This window comes from Vitis riparia, chromosome 18 (genome assembly GCF_004353265.1).
Source record: "Vitis riparia cultivar Riparia Gloire de Montpellier isolate 1030 chromosome 18, EGFV_Vit.rip_1.0, whole genome shotgun sequence".
NCBI lineage: Eukaryota > Viridiplantae > Streptophyta > Magnoliopsida > Vitales > Vitaceae > Vitis > Vitis riparia.
The window spans coordinates 2,645,240-2,667,745 of record NC_048448.1 but is presented as its reverse complement, the minus strand read 5'-3'; the positions used below and the strand labels follow the sequence as shown (position 1 = coordinate 2,667,745).

The 22,506-nt window shown below is 37.9% G+C and overlaps 2 protein-coding genes across 3 annotated transcripts; one reads left to right on the top strand and one right to left on the bottom strand.

Annotated features, from left to right (window-relative positions):
- Positions 1 to 577: 577 nt before the first annotated feature.
- On the top strand, positions 578 to 8,347 carry LOC117905892 (replication factor C subunit 3). Its single transcript, XM_034818759.1, has 9 exons — positions 578 to 804; positions 1,054 to 1,270; positions 2,812 to 2,891; positions 2,960 to 3,119; positions 3,883 to 3,964; positions 5,028 to 5,157; positions 5,259 to 5,322; positions 5,403 to 5,471; positions 7,952 to 8,347. Exons 1-9 carry the CDS (start codon positions 624 to 626, stop codon positions 8,049 to 8,051), a joined length of 1,083 nt encoding a protein of 360 aa, XP_034674650.1. The 5' UTR covers positions 578 to 623; the 3' UTR covers positions 8,052 to 8,347.
- A 795-nt stretch (positions 8,348 to 9,142) lies between these two features.
- On the bottom strand, positions 9,143 to 22,287 carry LOC117905958 (protein CELLULOSE SYNTHASE INTERACTIVE 3). Of its 2 annotated transcripts, none has more exons than XM_034818853.1 (8): positions 22,110 to 22,287; positions 21,666 to 21,855; positions 21,051 to 21,150; positions 17,630 to 20,699; positions 13,989 to 16,536; positions 11,123 to 11,577; positions 10,382 to 10,498; positions 9,143 to 10,114 (listed from the first exon to the last, which is right to left on the bottom strand). In XM_034818853.1, exons 3-8 carry the CDS (start codon positions 21,116 to 21,118, stop codon positions 9,953 to 9,955), a joined length of 6,420 nt encoding a protein of 2,139 aa, XP_034674744.1. In that variant the 5' UTR covers positions 21,119 to 21,150; positions 21,666 to 21,855; positions 22,110 to 22,287; the 3' UTR covers positions 9,143 to 9,952. The 2 variants fall into 2 exon arrangements, with proteins under 2 accessions (XP_034674744.1, XP_034674746.1); XM_034818855.1 differs by having other exon boundaries at positions 22,156 to 22,287.
- Between the last annotated feature and the right edge of the window lie 219 nt (positions 22,288 to 22,506).

The following is a 22,506-nucleotide window of genomic DNA, read 5'->3' as shown; positions in this document are numbered from 1 at the left end:
GATTATGTAGATTTTTTTTTATAAACAACAACTTGATAATTTGATATAAAGATAATACTGTATATGTAGATAAACAAATACTATATTAAAAGAGACAAATCAAACACATTTTACTAAATTTTTTTTGCACCCATTAACTTTAAAATAATAACGAAATTAGTTTTTAGCAAATAATTTAAAGTGATAATCTAGTAGATTTGTTTACAAAATTATTGTCAACGTCAACGTTGAAAAGGTTAATACACTAGATTGAAATATGTAAACTCAATGATATTGATACGAGGGAAGTGCATTTATAAAAATTTGCCGTAGTTTTAAAAATTTATTTTACAAATAATTATAAATTTATTGTATTTTATGTCAAATTGGATTTAAATAAAGCTTGTTTTTTCATAAAAGAAGTTTAACCTATCTTTGAACAAAAAACAGAGTTTAATAATATATTTTGAAAGCAATATAAAAATCAGAAAAATCGTCGTCGACTGCGTATCTCCGTTTCCAAACAGTAAAATTGAAAACCCGAACCGTAAAAACGACGAACCGGACTCATAAATACCAACTCCCAAGAGTCTTAAAACGTATTTGGCGCCTTCACAGAACCTAGGGAGAGAGACCCTAAGAGAATGGCGGAGGCAGTCGCAGTAATGGACATCGACGAGGAAGACAACCATTTGCTGAAACCTAACAAGGGCAAGTCTGTCGTTGTCGGAGGTCCGCCGGACCGCAAAGCAACTCCGTGGGTAGAGAAGTACCGGCCACAGTCCCTTGCCGACGTTGCCGCTCATCGCGACATTGTCGATACCAGTATGTACCTTAATCCTTTATTTCTAGGGTTTCATTTTCATTTTTCTATACTGTTCAGTTTGGTTGCCGAGAAACGACAAGAAAAATAACCGAAAATCTGTAATCTTACAATCGAGGTTTCAATCCAAGCCTGTTACTGGATTACGGTTTTTTTTTTTGGTCCTTATAAAAATTCGGATATTTCTCGGCATCCAGACAAATGATTCCTTGCTTATTTTGATTTTTTTTTTCTATTGACTTGTTAAATAGTCGATAGGCTCACGAGTGAGAATAGATTGCCCCATCTACTACTGTATGGACCTCCCGGCACGGGTAAAACCTCAACTATTCTCGCAGTCGCTCGCAAGCTGTACGGAGAACAGTTCCATAATATGATTCTCGAGTTGAATGCTTCCGATGATCGTGGGATAGATGTGGTGCGGCAGCAGATCCAAGATTTTGCTAGCACTCAGAGCTTCTCCTTTGGGTACGCTTTTTTCTATACTGTTATTTGCTTCAGTGTTGTTACATGCTTCCAACATGATGACTTATATTCCCCATATTTATTACGACATGTTTGGCTGCCCATAGGAATTCAAGGGTTCCATGCATAGAATTTTGAGATACAAACCAATTACATAGGATGCGGTCATTAGAGAAAAATATGAGCTCATACTTGTGTGATTTACTTGCATGTGCCTGACTTGTTTACATGCGATTGAAACTGGTTATTATGATTACCTTGGTTAAATTGCCCATGATTTGATTCAGATATTGCATCGAGTAGAGTGGTTTTTAATATGTTAACCTTGTACTGAGAAGGGTAAGTTTCTGTCTAGCTTGCCAAGTTGTTAGGGAAGTAGGAGATTGGGAGTTGCTAGAGAAGTAGGACCTTGTTATTGTTAATCTATGGATTTCCCTAAAAGCTTAAGGCTATGTTCGATTTTTGGAAAGTACCAAGGAAAGAAAAAAAATGATAAGGGAAATTGTTTTTCATGTTTGATTTCACTATGAAACATACGAAAGAAAATCCAATATAATAGAAATTAGTTAGAAATTTATGCATTTTAAAATTATTTAATCTTTATGTGTGCTTGCGAAGCGGAAAGTGTGAATCACATTCTTATTCATTGTACAGTGGCCAGAGTGCTATGGGACTTAGTGTTTGGGTCAAGTGGGTGTTCCCTAATACTGTAAAGGAGGTTTTATATAGTTGGGGGGGGGGGGCGTGTGCTTTTGTGGGGAATTTTTTTGGAATTCCATTCTGTTATATATTTTTTGGATGGTTTGGAAGGAAAGGAATAGACTAGCATTTAGGGGGGGGGGAGTTAGCAATTCAGAGGTTTAAAGATTATCTTGTATGTAATATTTGGGGTTGGGCTAAATTGTACATGGAAGAGGAGCCGCATTCCCTTTTAGGTTTCTTGGAGTGGCTTGCCTCCAGTTAAGGGGTGGTTTGTTTTTGGCCTTTTTGCTTGTGAGGCCTTAGCTGCCTTGTATACGTCCTGTATACTTTGGGGCTCTTTAGCCTTCTTTTAATGAATTTTGTGTTTGCTTATCAAAAAAAAAAAAAAAAAAAAATTTAATCTTTATGTGATGGAGAAAAACAAGGTAAATGAGTTTGAAGAAGTATATAAATTACATTTTCTTATTTACCTTCACTTTTTCTCTCTATTTTCTTTCCCTTACATTTTCTCTCAAATTTTACGAGAACCAAACATAACTTAAGGTATTGGAAAATGAGCCAATAATGTATATTAGGTTGGTCATTGCTTAATATCATGCTCCACTTGCGAGGTCCCTTGGAAACAAGGAACTAATAAGCATCTGTGCTGAAAAGAAATGCTTTCACAGAGGTTTGATTCTAAACCTCTAGAAACCATTGCTTTATTACCATGTACCCTAAAGCCTGAATTAGGGAATGGGTTGACAATGTAAGTCAAGCTTGTTAAGACTTTAAAGTGAATAGTTATCATATTTGACTGCTGTTGGATGTATCACTTTGCATAAGGAATTTGTTATTTACAGTGCAAAGTCGTCCGTGAAGTTGGTTCTATTGGATGAGGCAGATGCTATGACAAAGGATGCACAGTTTGCCTTGCGCCGGGGTAAGAACTTGCCCTTTTTGTTCATCTGTTTTTACAGACACATGTTTACATGCTTGTTTCCATTGCAGTGATTGAGAAGTACACAAAGAACACTAGGTTTGCACTAATTTGTAATCACGTCAACAAGATTATTCCAGCGCTACAGTCAAGGTGTACTCGATTTCGGTTTGCCCCTCTTGATGCAGTTCATGTTACTGAGCGACTTAAACATGTTATAAATGCTGAAAAGTAAGTTCCATTTTTTTTCCCTTTCTTTTAAATAAAGAATTGCATATACAAGGAATAATTGATATTTTCCTAGTCAGAAAATTTGATGAATTGAGACAAAAGTATTTAGGGTTCATTTAAATTATTGAATAGATATCAGAGGACCAATATTTATCAAATAGTACTTTATTCACCGCACTTAGAGCAAGTGTTAGGGATTGCTTAAATTTTGGTATACATACCTGACTGTACATTGTTAGGTTGTTGAGTTGTTCAGTGTAAATGCTTGCATGAATGAGTGTGAGCAAATTCTATACCTACTCCATTGTCATTTATTCTTAAGTTAGTGGAGAGAACTGGGAGTCTACCTGTCATCCCAATGCCTTTAGCAATAATAAATGATATAAATGGAGCCTGTTTAAGCTGGTGGCCTATGATCCTAGTACTAATTTCATCCTATCCTTTACTCTAACAGTGAGGCAATTTGGGACTAGTCTCTCACAGTTTGTAATATTTCATGGCTAGTGCACATAACTGGCTGTCTGTTTGTAAACTGGGGAAAAAAATGAAAGCTTAATTGGAAACAGGCAAAATTATGTTTGCCTTTTTAGGACTTTACTTTGAATAGGTTTGCAGACATCATTGTTGAGGGGATTTTTTAGGAAACATCAAATAAAAATGAATTTCTAGTAATCATGGTATGGTTGTAGCTTCTGTGATTTGGCCTATAGATTGGATTTTCATGGTACATAGCCCTCACAACATTTTTTTTTCTTGAAACCAGACTTGATGTATCTGAGAGTGGCTTAGCAGCACTTGTACGGCTGAGCAGTGGTGACATGAGAAAGGCTTTGAACATTTTGCAGGTTTGAAGTCTCTTACATGTTTGTTGCTTATTGATGTGTGATTATCTTTTAGTTTCTAAGAAATGTGGATTAAATAAATTGTTTATGAATGTGGTAAAAATAAGAAGGGAATGCTAAGTTCAGGGTGATTATAAAACTTCCATTCTTAAATTTTTGGCCCAAAATCTGATGGAATCACTTGAATCTGGAAATAATCTTGTGTCATTGACATTGTTGGACACTCTGTAAGCGATTAGGTCTGTGAATGAATTTTCTGTTGGGTGGGGGAGGAGATGGAGTCTTGGGGATGTTTGTGGTTGTGACTGTCAGTTGTCCAAAATAGAAAAAAAAAGGAAATATTTCATTTGCCCATATTGGGATGAGATGTGCTGAAATCTTGTAGGAACACTGTAAATAATTAAATTTGCTCATCGTTTTGAGTTTAGATTAGTGGTTAACTGTTGTCATTCTGTCAAAACAGTGAAAGAAACAATGAATTTCCTCTTCATATTGTTGTGGTTATGTGCTTATTGTTGCTTGTATCCAATTCTGGAACTATTGATATGTGGTGAACATTTCAAGAGTTTCTAGTTGGTTTAGCATTTGTTGTAATTAACATACCATGGTGTCACAAGAGTGCTTGCATGAATCTAGTCTCTTATCCATGAAGAATGCTTGTGATTGAATGTGCTGTGATTAGAGCCACAACAATGGTTTTTGCCAATCTAAAACAAGTCTAAGGCCTGATACCTATTCTCATTAGGACACTCATAATGAGATTCATCCCCTTCTTTAATCCTTGTTGATTTTCACGGTCCTGTGTTAAGGTTTTGGCTTAATAATGTTTTAGCCAGAGGGCAAGAGAATTAAGAGAAAGCAAACCTAGAATGTGGTCACCCAAGTCCCAACCTTTAGCTTGTATAATTCTGTGCAAAGACCTCTTGAGTATATATATTTTTGTTTTTCTGCCTCAAAAAATTTGATATTCTCTTTCCATGTTCAAGTCTATTTGCCCTGGAACAACCTGTGCACTGGATGAATGGTTTCAAGATTACTTAGCTAATCCCCTTCTTTATATTTGCAGTCAACGCATATGGCTTCTCAGCAGATAACGGAGGAAGCTGTCTATCTGTGCACTGGAAATCCATTGCCTAAAGACATTGAGCAAATTTCTTACTGGCTGCTGAATGAATCATTTGCAGCTAGTTTTGATCGTATCCTTCAACTAGTGTTGTTTGTTAATGCAATTGAAACAACTTATGCTATACAACCCTACAAGAAAGTATGATGGTTTTGTATACTTATCTACCTTTAGGAATATCTGAAGTCAAGATGAGGAAAGGATTAGCCTTAGTAGATGTTGTAAGGGAGGTGACAATGTAAGTGCAATGCATTTCTAGCTGTTTACTTCTTGTCATTTTGTTTGCTTGATCTAATATTTTATCCTTTCTGTTACCAGGTTTGTTTTCAAGATCAAAATGCCATCAGATGTTCGAGTTCAATTAATCAATGATTTAGCTGACATTGAGTATGCGTCTTGCCTCTGTTTCATCTGTTGAACCTTTATTCTTATTTCTAGAATATGACAGCATATCTCAAACTTAATCCTTATTTCAGTTCATGATGTTATGATGCGGGACCATATACACTCTCAAAAGCTTAAGCTAATGGGGGGTAGAGGTTGCCCCACATATAAGTCCCAACCAACATTGGTAATCATCCGATGTGGGACACTGGACTTTCCATCCATCCTACAATAGACACCCTCACTCAATTGCTAACACTTACGTTAGCGAGCACGGGTGAGCTACGCCAAACCTCGCTTTGATAACAAATAATGTAGGACCACATACACTCCCAAAAGTTTAAGTTAATGGGGTTAGAGGTAGCTCACATATAAGGCCCAACCAACATTGGTAATCAGCCAATGTGGAACATTGGACTTCCATCTGTCTTACGTCATGTTATGTGACAACAGATACAAATTTCAATGTTACACTAAATTAATGTAGAGATACATGTACTAACATTGCATCATAAATACTTATAACTTGAGATAGCATGCATGTATCTCATCAATTGCACCAGAAATTAAAAGGCTTGCAAATGTTTACAAAGATATGACAGGAAAACAATCAATAACTTACAATATTTGCACATATTTGATTTTAGTTGCAAAATCATTTCAATGAAGTAAATGCATCAAATCAAGGTGTAGGTCTCAAAGATTGTTTATCCTTAGACTAGCTATTCCCATGCCACCAAGGAGATATGCTTGCTTTATATTCACTAGAACACTCTCTGCACCTCTTACTCCTCTTTATAAGAGATAGATCTTGTCTTCAAGTCCCTCTTAATGCTATGGTCCCCATCTGCTGCCAATGATTTGTCTCTACATAGTATTTGTGATTATGGGCCCAAGTCTAAGTCCTAGCAGCTTAAGCTAGGAAAGTTGGTAGGGCATTAGAGCTAAAGATCTGGAGTTCAAGTCTCTCCTATGGCTACTATCCCCATCTATTTATCTATTGGTGCTGTTGTTTGTCTATGTTTGGGTATGGGTTTGCATGTGTGAGAGGGTGTTAAGCTTGGCATACATTGTGTGCCCTTTATGTCTTTTTTCTGCTCTCCTTTTGCTCATGCTTTTAGCTATACAAGATATGGTCAGTGGCTCAATCCCTTGGGGGCACGTTCTACATGCAGTCACTGCTCCTTGTTAAATCTAGATACAAAAGGGTCATTAAAAGCAACAAAGAGAGAGCAACTCCTTGCACATATTGAAGAATAGCCAAAGTCAAGCAAATTGCCTTAAGTAGCACATCTTATCAGAAAAGGAAAACCAAGGAGTTGGCCCTTACTCTTAGTAACATGAGATCCAGGGGCCACAAGAAATAATAGAACTATCTTTTGAATTTTAGGATTGATACTTGTTCTCCTTCAAAGATTTCCTATTCCTTCCCTTGAGGATTTTCTTAAAATGACATATACTGCCAGATGTGACTTGTTTGCAGTTTGTTGCAGCAGCTGTGACAGTGCTTGCTATCAGCTACTGTAGAATCCTGCTAACTTATATGATGTCGTCCTGTGATGCCATCTGAAAAATAGTTTAGCAATAAAATTTTTATGATGATAAAAATTGTCACCAAATAATGAGATAAACATATTGGAAACCTCAAGTTGAGGTTTTGACTTGGTTAAGTTACTAATCGAACTAGGCTCTGGTTAGGGGTTGGTCCTTCTACACCTTGAAGAAGGTGGCACCCTAATCCCAGTCATGCCAATCTTGAGAATTCTTCCCATTAAACCCCTAACCCAGATTGAGGTTTTATATTGGTCAACCTCAGCCACTTCAGGGCTATCTTGGTACTATGGGGCAGTTCTCATGTTGAAATTGTTCTCAACATCATGAAATTTATCTGTTTAATCAACCTGGCTGCATGAAGAATGAAATCCAGGAAGTAGGCTCCAGAAACAAATTAACAATAAATTGTAGTAGTACTAAATTGGTTTAGTAACTAGAAGTGATATAGTGGGCTTATGTTTCATTTTGTTGTTTTTCATTCTTCTTAACATGTTACAGAGGGTGCATAAAACTTTGATCAGCCAACATGCTTGGCATGTCAAAGTTTTTAGCAGTAGCCTATATGTTCTAGATCATTATAGCCATACAATGTAGCAACAATTTTTTTTTCTTCCCAAAATAACATTCATTTATTTTTATACAACTTTGTTTAATCCTGCTCCTAAGAGTGGGTTATTAGTTATTACATGATGAGTCTCTGAAGGCTTATACTGTGAGAGTGAGTATCTGGATACTTGGCATGATTTCTTTACCATGGGCCAAGGTAGAAGAAGTCTTGTACTTCTTAATAGTTTGTGGTGCTAAAAGAAAGGGAAGAAGGGTGAAGGAAGGCAGTTTAGTTGTTGGTCTAGAATTTTGTTGGACTTTCTGATTGAATGGTTGCTTACCAGGCATCTGATTGCAATGAACTGAATTCTTTTGGTTTGCAGGTACAGGTTGAGTTTTGGTTGCAATGATAAGTTGCAGCTTGGATCACTTATTGCTTCATTTACACGGGCTCGATCAGCGTTGGTTGCTGCTGCAAAGTAGTTATGTTCTTGTTTGTGGACATGTTAAGCTCTCATATCCTCTCACTATTTATGCATGTGGGTTGTTTTGTTAAACACCACCACAAAAGTAAATAGTCTTAATGTTTTTGTCGGCTTGGAGTTAAAAAACTACTAGATCTTGGTTCCATAGTTTGTAATGTAGAGTTGTAAGCTTGCTTCTAGAGAGTATAGACAGTAAAGTTGTTAACTAACCCTTCTATTGCTAGGGTTTCAACTCAATTGCTTGATGGTGTTCCTCCTCCCTGCTCCGTCTTATTCATTCCCTTTTTGCTTAAATTTGTCTATTCCATTTAGTTCCAGCGCGTGGTTTGCCTTATTACAAGCATGTAAAGTTCAAGTGCATCGTTTTAGCATGAGACGGTAGCCTTTAAAATGTCTTGCAAGTATGTAGGTAATAGCTCTTCCTTAGATCTGAGACTTTCTTTTCCCTCTCATAATTGCAGGTTACAGTCACAAAGAGAAGTTGAGAGCATATATCTACGAGGCTTTGTTTGAAAAGTGCTTTAAAAAATCATTTTTGAAAATAGTTTAATTTTTTTTTTAAATATTTTATATATAAAAAATTATTTAAGGATTCGAAATATTTTTAATCTATTTATGCTTTTAAAATTAAATTTTGTATAGTGTTTTATTTTTAATTATTGTTTATATTTATACAATTATTTTTAAAAAAAGTCTTTAAAGGTTACCACTCTTATTACAATATTTAAATGTTATATTAATGCTTATTTATTAAAATATTTAAAATAAATAGTTATACTTATGTCCTATTTATTTAAATTTTAAAAATATTTTATGTTATATAAAAATGTTCAAATTTTCAAAGATTTTTCTTTTATTAAGATATTAAATATATTATATTAAAGGTTTATATATTTAAAATTGTACAATAATATTGATTTATTAATAGTAATTATTATTTTAAGAAATATAAACACATTTATTTTCTTTGTAAGTTCAAATTCAATCGTTTTATAGATGGCTTAGTAAACATTTTAATCAAATTCCTGACTTCCAATTCTGATTTCCTTTCCTAGCAAACGTGGCACGAATATTCAGGTTACAAAAAAATGGAAAAAGGAAAAAATGCACATAAATTTATACTTGTACAACAGTGTTGAAATGCTGTGCAAATCAGAATGAAAAAGATTGGTTTCCCACAGGCAGAAGCTAGGCAAATTTTCAGGCTTTGTTAATCATAAATTTATGGGCAGGGAAGCTCACCAGAATTTGAGGTTTTGTCCGAGAGGGCTAGAGGCACTGTAGAAGCTTCGTTCCAACCGGATTCAAATGGCATGGCATTAAGCGCTAGTTGCTTTGCTTGTACTCCAGTTCGACCAGATATTCCAAAAATGCAAGAAAAGACACCAAAACAAGTGGCACCTCCTCCGACTTATATACAAATCAAATCCCAAATACTGGCTTCTTGTGTATGTATAAATACGTTTCCAGGTAAACACAATAAATAAGCCCACTTCCAGCATTGACTTTCTGTGCAAAAAGCAGAGTTCTATCAATCATATTTTTCCAATGCCATTCCTTTCTCTAAAATATGTCTAGATTTGCTAGTGCCTACGGACTGACTGACCTGTACAACAAACTACTAAACAAGACTTGAAACCCCCTAACACCGTGGGACACTTTTCTGACTCTTCTAGCCTCAGAAAATACCAACATTTTACATTTTATCCCTGAGGCAAAAGCATTAATCTCAGAACTACAAAACTGGACCATCAACAGACATAAATACTTACAAACCAACCCACCGCCAGCATCTCATTGTGGGGCAGAAACATGGCCAATTCACCTTTGCTGCTTGGCTTGCGACCCCCCTGACTTCATTGCACTTTCTTTTATAGATATATATTCTTGCATGACCCTTCACATGCTCTCATTTGATATCCTGTTGGACCAGATAATCTCGATTTCTAGTGTTCGGGAAGACCCATCTTTGTTGCTGTCATGGTTCAGGCTGAACAATCCGCTGTATACACCTTCCGTGACAACTTTGTCGATTTGGATGGTCACTCTCCCAAGATTTGTCTGAGAAAGCCAGCCATATAAAAAACATTATCAGGATGTCATAAAACACCGAATTGAACCATATCATCATTATCACAGTCCCCACTTCATGTTAGGTTTTCAAGGGCATTGTTATTATTCGCAAGAAAAACAAGGGTTTTCAATAATTCATCTGTTTGAGTTGAACAGGAAATGAAGTCCGCGTTAACTAGCAACATGGTGATTAGAATAACTGAACATGTTTGTGAGGGGCATTAAACTAAAAGCAGCAGATTAAAATGTACTTACCTTTCCAAAAGTACTTTTGCTTTTACATAGAATGTGGAGCTTTTGTCCCTTCGGTGGTACATCAAATGCCCATGTAAATCCTTCTTTCCATTCTGGGGATGTACTGTGGCTCACTACCTAGGAAAAGTGAAAGAACATTTTAATATGAAAAGTAGCTCTAACTAATAGTGACAGCTTAATGACAATTTACCATCTGATATGGTGTACAAAGTCAAACTTAGAGCACTTTAAAGAGCATAAAACAAAGATTAAAACTGCACATATCAAACTTCAGATTAATTTATGGTATAAAATTAAAGTTATGCATGATATTCATCATCTGAACCTCCTGAAAAAATACTTCATAGAAATTATTCCACTTCCAATGTTTATAAACTGATATAATCAATATAATTATATTAATATTTCCAATTGCTGTGTACTTCCTAATGTTTCAAAAAGCAAAAACTAAAGTATACGATGCAGAGCCCTGCAACAATGCCTTGAGCAACTAAATGAAGGATCCAGAGACTGCCACATCGTTTATGAAATTAATCTTTACTTGAAATTCGGTTGCAGCTCACTTCCTTGAACCACTAAGCAAAACAATGACTAACAGACAAAATAAACTAATCTCCACCCTCCCCTCCCCCCTTCCCAACATACCCACCCATGAAAAAAGATGTTGATTTTTTTACCAAACTAAATAAACAAGGTAGTGAGCTGATTGCTTTTGCATATAAACCTTTCATTCATGGTTACCTTGGTTTGCCGTGGAGGACCATTGCCTATTGTCAATCGGCAGAAAGCATTTGTTCCCCCCATGGCCTGCTTTAGGTTGTTCCCACGCTTAATGGTAACAGTCAAACACCCTGGTAAACAATGCAAGAGGCTATCTGCTTTATCGTGGAAGCTTGGTGGACAGGTTTTCATAAGCATTTGCAGAATGGGAATGGCTTCAGCTGCAATCATGGCTTGAGATTTGGCAATATCTATTGGCATGGTTGACCATGAATGTTTTAACAAGCATAAGGTGTCCAAGACAGATTCCTGAGCAGCATCACTTCCAGACTTGAGCGCTCCTACCAAATGGGGAATGCACAGGGTAGCTGCTTCAGAAATATGGAGCTTATGAAAATTGGCAAATATCACATTTATGGTTCTCAGGACCTCTTCATTGATGGTTGCTGTGGACCACAACTCCTTCTCTAATGCAGCTGCATGACAACAAAATGGCAGGGACTCAATATCCAAATGGAGAGAGCAAAACAATAAAATAAAAGAAAAAGAGAGCGAGTTTTCAGCACAATGAAGGGATAAACTGGATAAGAAAACAAATTATACTAAGGTAACAAAAAACATTAGCTAAAAGCAACTTGCTTGATATTATGCCAATCCACAATCTTGAGACAAATTACTGGCCATCATGTTCTAAAAAATGGTCAGTATGAATGTATAGCAGACTAAGATCATTCACATATGGCCAGTAACAGTGGAAAACCTCCAAGATTTGACCAATTGCATACAATCAATTTCCTGACAGCAGAAAGCACCAAAATCAAGACAGAAAGGTTTAACCTCTACTAGGGCATCCTTGATTGCTTAGAAGCAAAAAAGCCACTTCAGAGCAGCATTCTAATCAGGCAAATACCAATCTGGTTTTGACCGATCAGTAATCCCCATGAATCTTTATTCCTATTTATAATTTTTCAAAACATGCCCCTTACTATCGATTCAGAGTTAGAATTTCTTAAAAAAAGTCAATGTATCCTTGTTCTTAAAAATTCATAGCCATAAAAGAAAATGGATCAAATGCTTCCTTATCATTTATCATCCTGTTAGGACAAGACTAATGCAAGGTTTGACCTGCCTTGCATTGTTTCCTCTAATAGTGAAATAAAAGGCCCTCAATCTCAAGTTATTCATCTCCTTCAAAATATTACAAAACAAAGACTATGGCAAAATGGTATAGTATCCACCATCCTGTCCTCACAAGAATGGGCCTAGCGATCCAATTGCCCCTATGTTGTCAAGAATTTGTATAGGTCATTGGAAATACATTGCCAATAAATGAATTGATTGACCTAGATCGAATTGTATACATCTTATTTCCATATCAATATAAAACATATTCACATTGTTACCTGCTTTCATTGATCCTTTACCACTATGTGAAAGGGCGAAAGAAGATGACGGAAGATTTCAGAATGGGAATTTGTTGGATCCTAGCTAAGAAACTGGAGAATGCAGCACAAAAAGTTTAATGGCCGGGATTGTCTCCAATACATTATATATGCCTATTTTTGACATCAATTCTACTTCTTAATATAGCACCACCTAGCAGACCCCAAATAATTCTACATAGATCCAATTTTAAATTTCATGCATCAAAATCAAGGTATTTAATATTATTAGCAATGGTAAGCACATATCAATTTTTGAAATGGTTTCTCTCTGAATTTTTAAAACTTCATTAATATTTCAATATAAAATCTCATTTCTTAATGAGCCACAAAAATACTGGTTTTTTCCCATGATAATCACACAGGTTTGCTTTCAAATTTAGACACATGTATCCCCCCTCCTCTCCTCTCTCTCACTTTCTTACACAAGCAAAAACCAAAACAGTTATTTATAAAAATTATACATCTCAACAAATTGTAGCCCCTCTCTCTCTCTCTCCATATGTGTGTGTGTAACAAATTGTAGCCCCTCTCTCTCTCTCTCTCTCTCCATGTGTGTGTGTATATATGCGTCTGAACAGTTTATACCCTCTCTCTCCTCCTATACATATATAGTCAATCTCTAATGCAGTATGACTTCAGAAAATACCCAAGTAAAAACCAACTCCTTCACCTGTAATGACTATATGCATATGAACAACTTGTAGAACAACACAGACATTATACAACCCCAACCCCAACCCCCACCCCCCTCCCCTCTTCTCTCCCTCTTTCTCTCATGCACATGCTCGGACAAAAACCAAAAGCTACATCCGAACTAACCATGCATCCAAATTCAATGCTCTCTCTCTCTCTTTAATACCCAGAAAAAAAACAAAAACCTTTGTCTGTAATAACAATGCACCCAAACAACAATTTGTCGTGTGCTCTGTATGGGTGTTCAATGTAATATGAATTGAGTCTCGCTTTCTTGGGCTCTTCTCGACTTGAACAATAATTAGGCATCTGCCCATCTTGTAGCTAACAACCCAAACATTATATTCTCTCTCTGTTACCCAGGAAAATACTAAAACCTTCAGCTGCAATAATTATGCATCTAAGCCATTTCTAGCTTTCTCTGTGTCTCTCTGTGTGTATGTGCATTCAAGGTAGTATGACTTGAGCAAATGCCCAAGTAAAAACCAAAATCTTGATCTGTAATAAGGCATCCGAGCAAGTTGTAGTGAACAGACCAAGATATTAAATATGTAAAAAACACTTCCTATGAAATATTTATGTGCAATGTGTCAGAGAAACTAATATTGATGCACAAGCTAACAGCTTATGAATGCTTATATCTTTTTGGATATTTAAGTTGAGGCATATAAATTTGAATGTTCAAATTTGTGATACAGAATACCAACAACATGGTAAAAGATGATTGAATTATTTCAGTTGTAACTTACCTGTCAATGATCTGATGAGCTCATTTGACACATATTCTTGAAGCGTGTGATTGGAAAATAAAAATTTGATCAGCAATGCTGCCTGCGCAGCAACATCTGAATTAGGAGAAAGTAGTAGTTCCTGAACTACCAATATGCCACCTGCTTCAGCAACAGCTCGCCTATTAGTTCTACTGCGCATCACAAAGTTCTGCAATGCACAAATTGCCACCATTTTCATTTCTTCTGTTGGTTGATCTTCAAGCAAGCTTATCAGTGCACGGCATGCTGATACAGAATCACTGGCTCTAGCAAGTCCTTCATGCTGGGAGAGGTCACCAAGAGCAAGAGCTGCAAGAAGCCTACCAGATTGTGATCTGGTTTGTGGATCTAACAGATACTGTGATAAAGGTGCTATTGCATACTTGGAGACTTTCATCTCTCGTACTCTCACATTGTTAAATAAAGCCTCAAGTAATCTTCCAGCAGGCTCTTCACACTGATGAGATCTCAGAAGGTCCAGCAAAGCATCAATGGCACCAGCTTCAGTCATCTGTTCAGCATTTGACGCATCACTCCTTTCATGAACAATCAGGGCATTAAGAGCCACCGTAATAGTGCTCTCCAGTGTTGAATGCAGCATTTTCACGAGAACAACAAGAGGAACTTTGAAATAGTACTCAGCATTGAAACGCAGAACATTAGAGAGAACCAGTGCAGCTGATTCCCACAAAGCATGAGGTGGTTGCGGGTCATCTTGAATGATAACTTTTGCAAGCTCAAAAATGCCCCCAGCATCTGCAACTGCCTTTGGCCAGCTTATAGAGATGTTCTCCAATGCCTTGATTGCTGTCTGCTGTAAGTTCAATATTCCAATTCCTGCAAGCTGAACAAGTGGTACAACTGCATTTTTTGTTGTAATATCCTGCTGAAAATGTTCCTGTGCAAGAAGATGAGATAGCAATTCTGTGCCTAGCTGCTGGATTGCTTGAGATGGGGACTCTAAAAATGAAATCAGTGGTTCAATGACTTGGCTAGGAGTAAGTTTTAGTGTTGCAAGGCTTTGTGGTTTCTCCAAAATATTTACAAGAGCTTGCAAAGCACTATGCTGTCCCCACATACTGAAATCTGGACGAAGCAAAACCATGAAAAGGGGTTCCACAATTCTTGCAGCAGCTGAGCCTTTAGAAATTGCACTGCTATTTGTTAAGATGCGGAACAGTTCTGCAATTGAGGAGCATAATGAACTGGGTGCAACAGGGAGTAGCTCAAGACAATTATCAATAATGCCAGCTTTGACCATATCTAACTTGAGGGGAGTTCGGTCCTTCCCCAACTTTGTGAGAGCACAGATGGAAGTCTCAATGAGCTGATGGTTTGATCCAGAAACCAAGCTAACAATGAGATCCACAATATCATAAGCTGCTGCAAGCTCCACTAGTTGTTCATCATCCAACAATCTCTCAAAAGCACAAACGCCGGATTCTACAGCCGCGCTGCTCTCAGATTGCATCAACAATATAAGGGGTTCTATGCATTCAGAGGCCATCGGCAATGCTCGAATTTTTGGAATATTAAACAAAACAAAGCAAAGTTGTGCAGCATTTCCCTTTAGTTCCAAGGATGAAGTAGAAGATGATAAAATTTTGTAAAGACTCTCAAGGGGGTTTCCCTCCACGTCTGTCATCAAAGATGCTTTTGATGAATTTCCCATAGTCAACTTGATTAAGGCAACAAGAGCAGCTTGTTGCTCACTCTCTGATGCAGCATTAAGCATGTCAACCAAGGGCTGAACCGCCTGCCTAGCTAACTCAGAATCTCTGATGTTCTCAGCATCAAAAAGCTCATGCAAAGCTCTAGCAGCACTGAATCTAGCATTTCTTGACCCCAAACGCAGCACAGCTATTAGTTGATTCAAGGAACTGATTGATGCTTCGTAACGAAGAAGATCAGGATTGCTAAATAGTATTCTCAACAGTTCAGACACTGAGGCCTCAGAAGAGTCTTGAGGGCTCAAAGACAAGTACTTGGTTAGAGCATCCAATGCTCCAGCTTCAGCCATTATCAGTTTGTTTGTATCACTTCCATCTGCAATACGAGTCAATAGTTGAACAGCAATTGGAGGGGCACCTGGCCTATCTGGAATTGGTCTCAAAAGATCCACTAATAGAGGTATAGATTTGCGAGCAGTGGAACCAACTCTTATGTCTTCAATTTCAAAAAGATTTTCCAGAACAACTTGATCAGGTTTCCTAACCAGACAAAACTCTTCAGATAAAGCAACAAGGTTTGGCATATCTGATTCTATGTAACCAATTAGGGTTATTAACCCAGCAACTGCACCTGAATTTGCAATTGTAAGATTTATTCCCCTACTTCCATTACAAACAAGACTAGCCATTGCCTGGGCAGCAAAGAATCTGTCAATCACTTCATCAGATTTCATTAAAAGTGCAAGTGACGGTATGATGCGCATGGTTGCAGGGGCCAGAACAACATTTGCATCTTGGAACAAAATAGCCAGGAGCAAAGCACTAATCCATATACCCTCAGTATCCTCAAACTCTGCCTGTCAATGGAAATCATCATTTGGTTTAGCTACTAAACCTACAATATCCACCTTTTAAACCCAAACATGCAAAATGCACAAGGTTGAAAGAGGAAAATTTCCATTAAACATCAGGAACTAATATCCTGAACTTGTGGTACAGAAACTAACATTCGCTCTTCTAAAATTATGTCACTTTTAATAGCATGTTTCAGAGTCCACTAAAAGATAATCACAATTGACCTGACTATCATGTTGAGATTTGATGTCCTTCCTATATCATGTTCTGTTCTTCCTTATTGTTACATTCATTTACTTAATCAATCCAATAGCTACACCCTATGCTACAATCAATAAAATGAATCCAAAGTTCCAAAATAAAAACAAAAGACTTGTCACATAAGATTTAAGTAATATATTTAAACAATTTCCAAAATATATAATTGGGTTCAGGCTAGGCTTGTGTTTCTCAAGCCCTAACCTGCGTCAAACCCATATTTAATTTGGTTTGACATTGTTTTGCCCAAGCCAAACCCAAATTGCAAATTAAGTTGCCTATGCCCATAAAAAAGTCAGGTTGGTTTGAACCTGCCAAGTTGTAGCCCTAGAAATAATAATGAACTAATCAACCATATCCTTCATTGTGGCATAGTGGGAAGTTTATGGCTACTAGTTTTTATGCCCTTTGGAGTCACTTTGAGAATGTCAAGGTTGGTTAGAAAGTTTTTGTGAGGGTGGCTTGGAAGTTTTTGGGTAAAGAAAAGAAAGTATGAAGAATGATTTTGCTTTGTTTGCTTTCAGGAATTTCACAATAGCAGAATTGTAAGGCCTTCAAGAGGATGGAGCTCAAGCTTTGAAAGACACATTGTTCATTCCTTATTTATGTGTTCTAGAGGTTGCTTGGAACTTGATAGTTTCTCTTTCTTTTCCTTTATTGATTGTATAAGATCCAACTCTCTTTTTTGTTTTCTTTGTAGGTTTTTAGCAACACTTGTGTATTCCTGGCATACTAGGGATGCTCTTCCCTCTTCCCTCTTCCCTCCTTTTTGATTGGCTCGTGTCGGTATATACTCACTCTTTGTCTACATATATATAAGGATAGAAAAGACCATACCTGTGGATTGGAAGCATAACTTGTAAGCTTCTCAGAGAGGGCCTCAAGTCCACCAGCTTCCATCACAGTGATTTTGCTCTTTGCATGAAACGAACAAATTATTGATATCAACCACAAAGCAACAGTGCCCCCCAAGACAGTGGCTGGGTCAGGAACCTCAAACTCAATCCCTTCCTGAAACGCAGTTCTTTCCATAAATCCTCTAGGAGTTCTCACTTCAATTTCTAGAGAGGAACAACTAGAATTCTGCTTCATCATATCAACCAAAGCATATATAAGAGGTCTTAAATATCCTGATACATCAAGTGCATCCATTGCAGCCTGTTTATGTTCCTTAGCAGCACAAATGAGTAAGGCAGTTCCTCCAACTCTTACTTCTAAACTGGATGAATTCATTATTCTATTAGCAAGTGAACCAATGGATCTTGATTGTGCAACCAAAAGATCACCAAGCACAACTGGTTGATCCCCACAAAGCCTAGATAGAATTTCTATTGCCTTATCTTGCACCAGAGGAGGTCCCTCAGCCAGGCAGCGCACAAGGGACTCCAAGCTTGAGGGGACTTCAGCAAGAGCAGACCAAGGAGAATAAGTGAAGTTCACACTCTGCTTCATCCTAGCCAAGAGTGCAACCACTTCTAAAGCATCAGCAGCATCAGTCCCATCCAAATCCATTGAATTTAAGGAATCCACAAGTGCGAGAACAGCAAAACGGCACTGAGCATTTCCTGTGAGCACATCACCTACTGGAAAATGCTTCAGTAATTGATGAAGAGCACGTGACGCATTCTTCTTACCTTCTGAAGTGCCTTCTCCCAATACTCTTGTCAAAGCTGAAACAACATCTTCTTCAAGGGCTTCTGCAGCAATCTGGGGATCAGACAGAAGATTAGCCAATGCAGCAACTGCAGTCTCAGCAGCATCAATGGAAGAAGTTTTAGCCAACTTTATTAGAGGCTTGACATCTCCCTCTGCAATATAGGACATCTTGTTTGTAGCCTTAGCCTTGGTTGGACGTGAGAGAGCACCTAAGGCTCTAGCTGATTGAGTTGCAATAACTTGGGTTTTACTGGTCAAAAGCTTCATGCAAGGATGCACAATCTCATCAGTTGCAAGACTATCACAGATATCTTGTCTAGTGCTGAATAGATCGGCCAACACAGAAGCTGCATACTCTTGGGTTTCTTCATTTGAGGAGTTGAGAACCTGGACAAGAGATGTCAGCCCTTTATTGGCAGCAGAACCCTTATGCACTAGATCTTCATGTGATGCCATTGTCAGTACATGACCCAAAACTCTGATTATGTGGGCCTTAGAGCTTGGAGAATCTCCCAGGAGCAATGCTAATAATTGGTTAATGGTGGCAGAATCAGCTGTGCGAACAAGCTTTCCGAGAGCCATAGCTGAGGCTTCTTGTCCTTTCAATCCACCACTTTTTAGGAGCCATAAGAATGCTGGGACAGCTCCTGCACTCTCAACACAGGCACGGATGTCTTCACTGTGACAGCACAAATTCCACAAAACATGTGCTGCATCCTCCCTTGCCTTCTGAGATCCAATCTCTAGTAGCTGCACCAGAGGAGGAATCCCACCAGCAGCAGTGATAGCCCACTTGCTGTCATCAACCTGGTCAGTCAAGATTGCCAGCAACTGAACAGCATACTCTTGATGCTGTTCACTGGATAAGCCCAGTAATGATATGAGTAACTGAATTCCTTCCCTCATTCCAATTGCTTCCCAGAGCCCCACCCCATCACAGCATAAGCTCGTCAAAGCGAGTATGAGATACTCTTGTGCATCAGCAGCAGCCATTGTTATGAGTGCAATGAGCACTTTCTTTGCTTCAGCATGATTGATCCATCTTGAGAGATATTTGTTACTATACAGGCTGGCCAGAGCCTCTAGAACTCGCTCCTGAACCAGCTTATTGTCCCGGGGCTTTAGTAGCATTACTAGAATATCTTCAATCTGAGTCGCATCAAAAGGTTCTTCTTCGACACCAGATTGCTGCTCAAATACCATTAGAGAATAGGCAAGAGCTCCAATTATATCAGCAACTGGTGCGGCTAATCGGGGGGATTGGGAAAGTTCTCCAAGATACATTATTAAAGCAGACATCCCACCACAGATGTTCGCTAGAGCTCGTGTTGCATGCCCCTGTAGAGCTTGGCCACACTCCCCTTGCATGCACTCTTTAGATGGAGCAACTATAGCCCCAATGAGAACTGGCACACCATCTGCATCCACAACAGCTTTCTTAGCTCTGGTTGACTTTGAAGAAAGAGCCTCCAAAGCATCAGCAGCACTGGCACGGACAGAAATATCATTTTCCTGACCCAGGAGTCGAAGCAACGCCTTAACAGCTCCAGAATCTATTACTTTGGGGATGCTATCACTGAAAGCCAGCATCAGACGTGCCAAGAGAGAAGCAGCATTGGATTGTGCAGCAGCATTATCAGAATAAAGAAGCCCCACAATAATATCTACTCCTCCAGCCTCAAGTGTAGCTTTCCAATACCCATTCTTGTCACCACATAGATTCCTCAAAGCCCCAGTAACAAACCCCTCCACTACTTTGTCTTGCTTGTTCTTTGGATTGAGTTGGTCCCATAAGTTGGGTACTACACCTTCTGTAACAAATATTTTCATACCCACATGATCATCTGACAGTCCACCAGAGGAAACTTCATATAAAGCTTCTGCTGCAGCCTTCCTGGCTTCAGTGGATTCAGACTTTAAAAGTGCAAGTAATGGTGGAATGCAACCCCCTAGAAGCACCTTTAGTCGTAGATCTTCATCTTTACACAAAACACTAAGAGTGGCAGCCACATTAACTTTTGCCACAGGAGTGCCACTCCTGAGGACAGATATAAACAATGGCATTGCTTGAACATGGGTACCAATGAGTGTCCTTGCATCCTTTCTTGCTCTTGCAATACCTAGTAAACGGGCTGTAATAAGCTCTTTTTCATGTGGCGATGACATGTTGGCATGTAGCTGCTCAACAAAATGAGCAACTCTTGACATTGTACTCTCTGGATCATCCATTCCCGATATTCCATTGGATTCCCTGAAAGATCACCATTGATATTCATTGGTTTGGAATTAAGCATTTATTTCCAAAAAACAGGTATAAATCTAGATCAATTTGAACATTCTAAAGGAGTCTTGAATCAATTGTAAGTTTATACACTTGACAGATCAATATAAATGGATCCACAAAACGAAGTTTGGAATTCACTTTCAACTTTGATTATTTATTTTTTTGTTTTTTTGTTTGTTTACTATCTTGTCAGGGTTGCAGCATAAATGCATGAAAATGTCTTTGGAAAAAAAGGCAAAAAAAAAAAAAGGGAGATTTATTACCATCAGTAATCAGTTACCACATTTCAAGAAATCAATTAAAGAGAACAACACTTACCTAGGCCGAGAAGGTGATGAGGATATGGGCTCCTGTGGTTCAGGGGAGGGAGACTTTGACATTCGCATCAATACTCCACTTAAGCTTTATTCTTGGAAGCCTATAAACCAAAGTAATTGATCAATTCTAGCATTTGCATCTATAAAAGATCTACACCAGAATCCAATCAGTTTTCTTGGAACCCTGACAAACCCCGTTTTCAAGTTTCACTTAAATAAGCTTGTCAAATTCTGAATGTCAAACCCTGATTCCTTGAATCCAAATTTCCCAAAATTAGTATTGGAAATCCAAAATACACATTCAATTTGCGCTTAGAAATAAAAAATGGTAATCAACAAATTTCCACTCTTCATTTTTAATATGCTTCTCCACCACAACTCCTAGAAATAAAATTACCCAAACCACAAGGAGACTCCAGAAGACTACCCAAACTGCAGATTTCTAATTTACAAACCACTATATTTACAAACCCAATTCTAGACGATGCCCAAATTGCAAGCCAATCAATTTAAACAAAGCATATAAAATAAGCAACAATTCTACCATTAAAATACAAAATATTCACAATGAACCCGTGATTAAAAAAAATGATCAAATTAAATGAAAAACTCATACCTCAGCCAGCAATGCAAATGCCCGAGAACTCCCTCCTCAGAATTAACCCAAAATCCACTTCCGCGGCCCGAGAAACATCACACCCTCAGTTCCACCGCATCCAATCCAATTATCCAAAGAATTTTATGAAACCAATCGGCGATACACCACAAGCTGACACACTAACGTTCCCAACTATTAAAGCCACACCCTGTACATACAACGAAGAGATCAAAATTGTACAAACCAGATCTCCATATACACATAAAAATAAAGAAACAAAATAAAATTACATAAAATCTAACCGTTAAGATGAGAGTAATTTCCAAATAAATCAAATATAACAAAAATGAACAGAGTATGAGGATCAGATCAGAACGGCATTACAGAAACTAGGGCTAGAGAAACGTCATTTTCTTAACTGCCTCTGAAATTATACCCAACAAAAAACACACCCACACATACCCAAAAGTAATCAAAAGAGAACTCCGGCAAATGAAAAATGCGACACCTGAAAACAGAGTGCCGTACACGAACTCCAGATCGGAGGTCTGTCAATGGAGGAGAGAGAAAGTAGAGAGAGAGTCCGCGTCTTTTCGTTTCCTTTCTACGTGTGAGAGTTTTCTCTCTCCTTCTCCCCTCTCTCTTCTGTCTTTTCTATTTTTTGATTTGATTTTCGTTTTATTTTTTATTTATTTATTTAGTATATTAATAATTAATAATATTAAAAAAAAAAAAAAAAAAAAACTGTCAATCGTGGGTGTCGAAGAGCAGTGGCGCGTAATTCGGAGTGAGTGCGGAGGACAACTTCTCCGATTGGCCGATGCGTTTTTTAACTACTTTTCTTGGTACTCGGGCATAT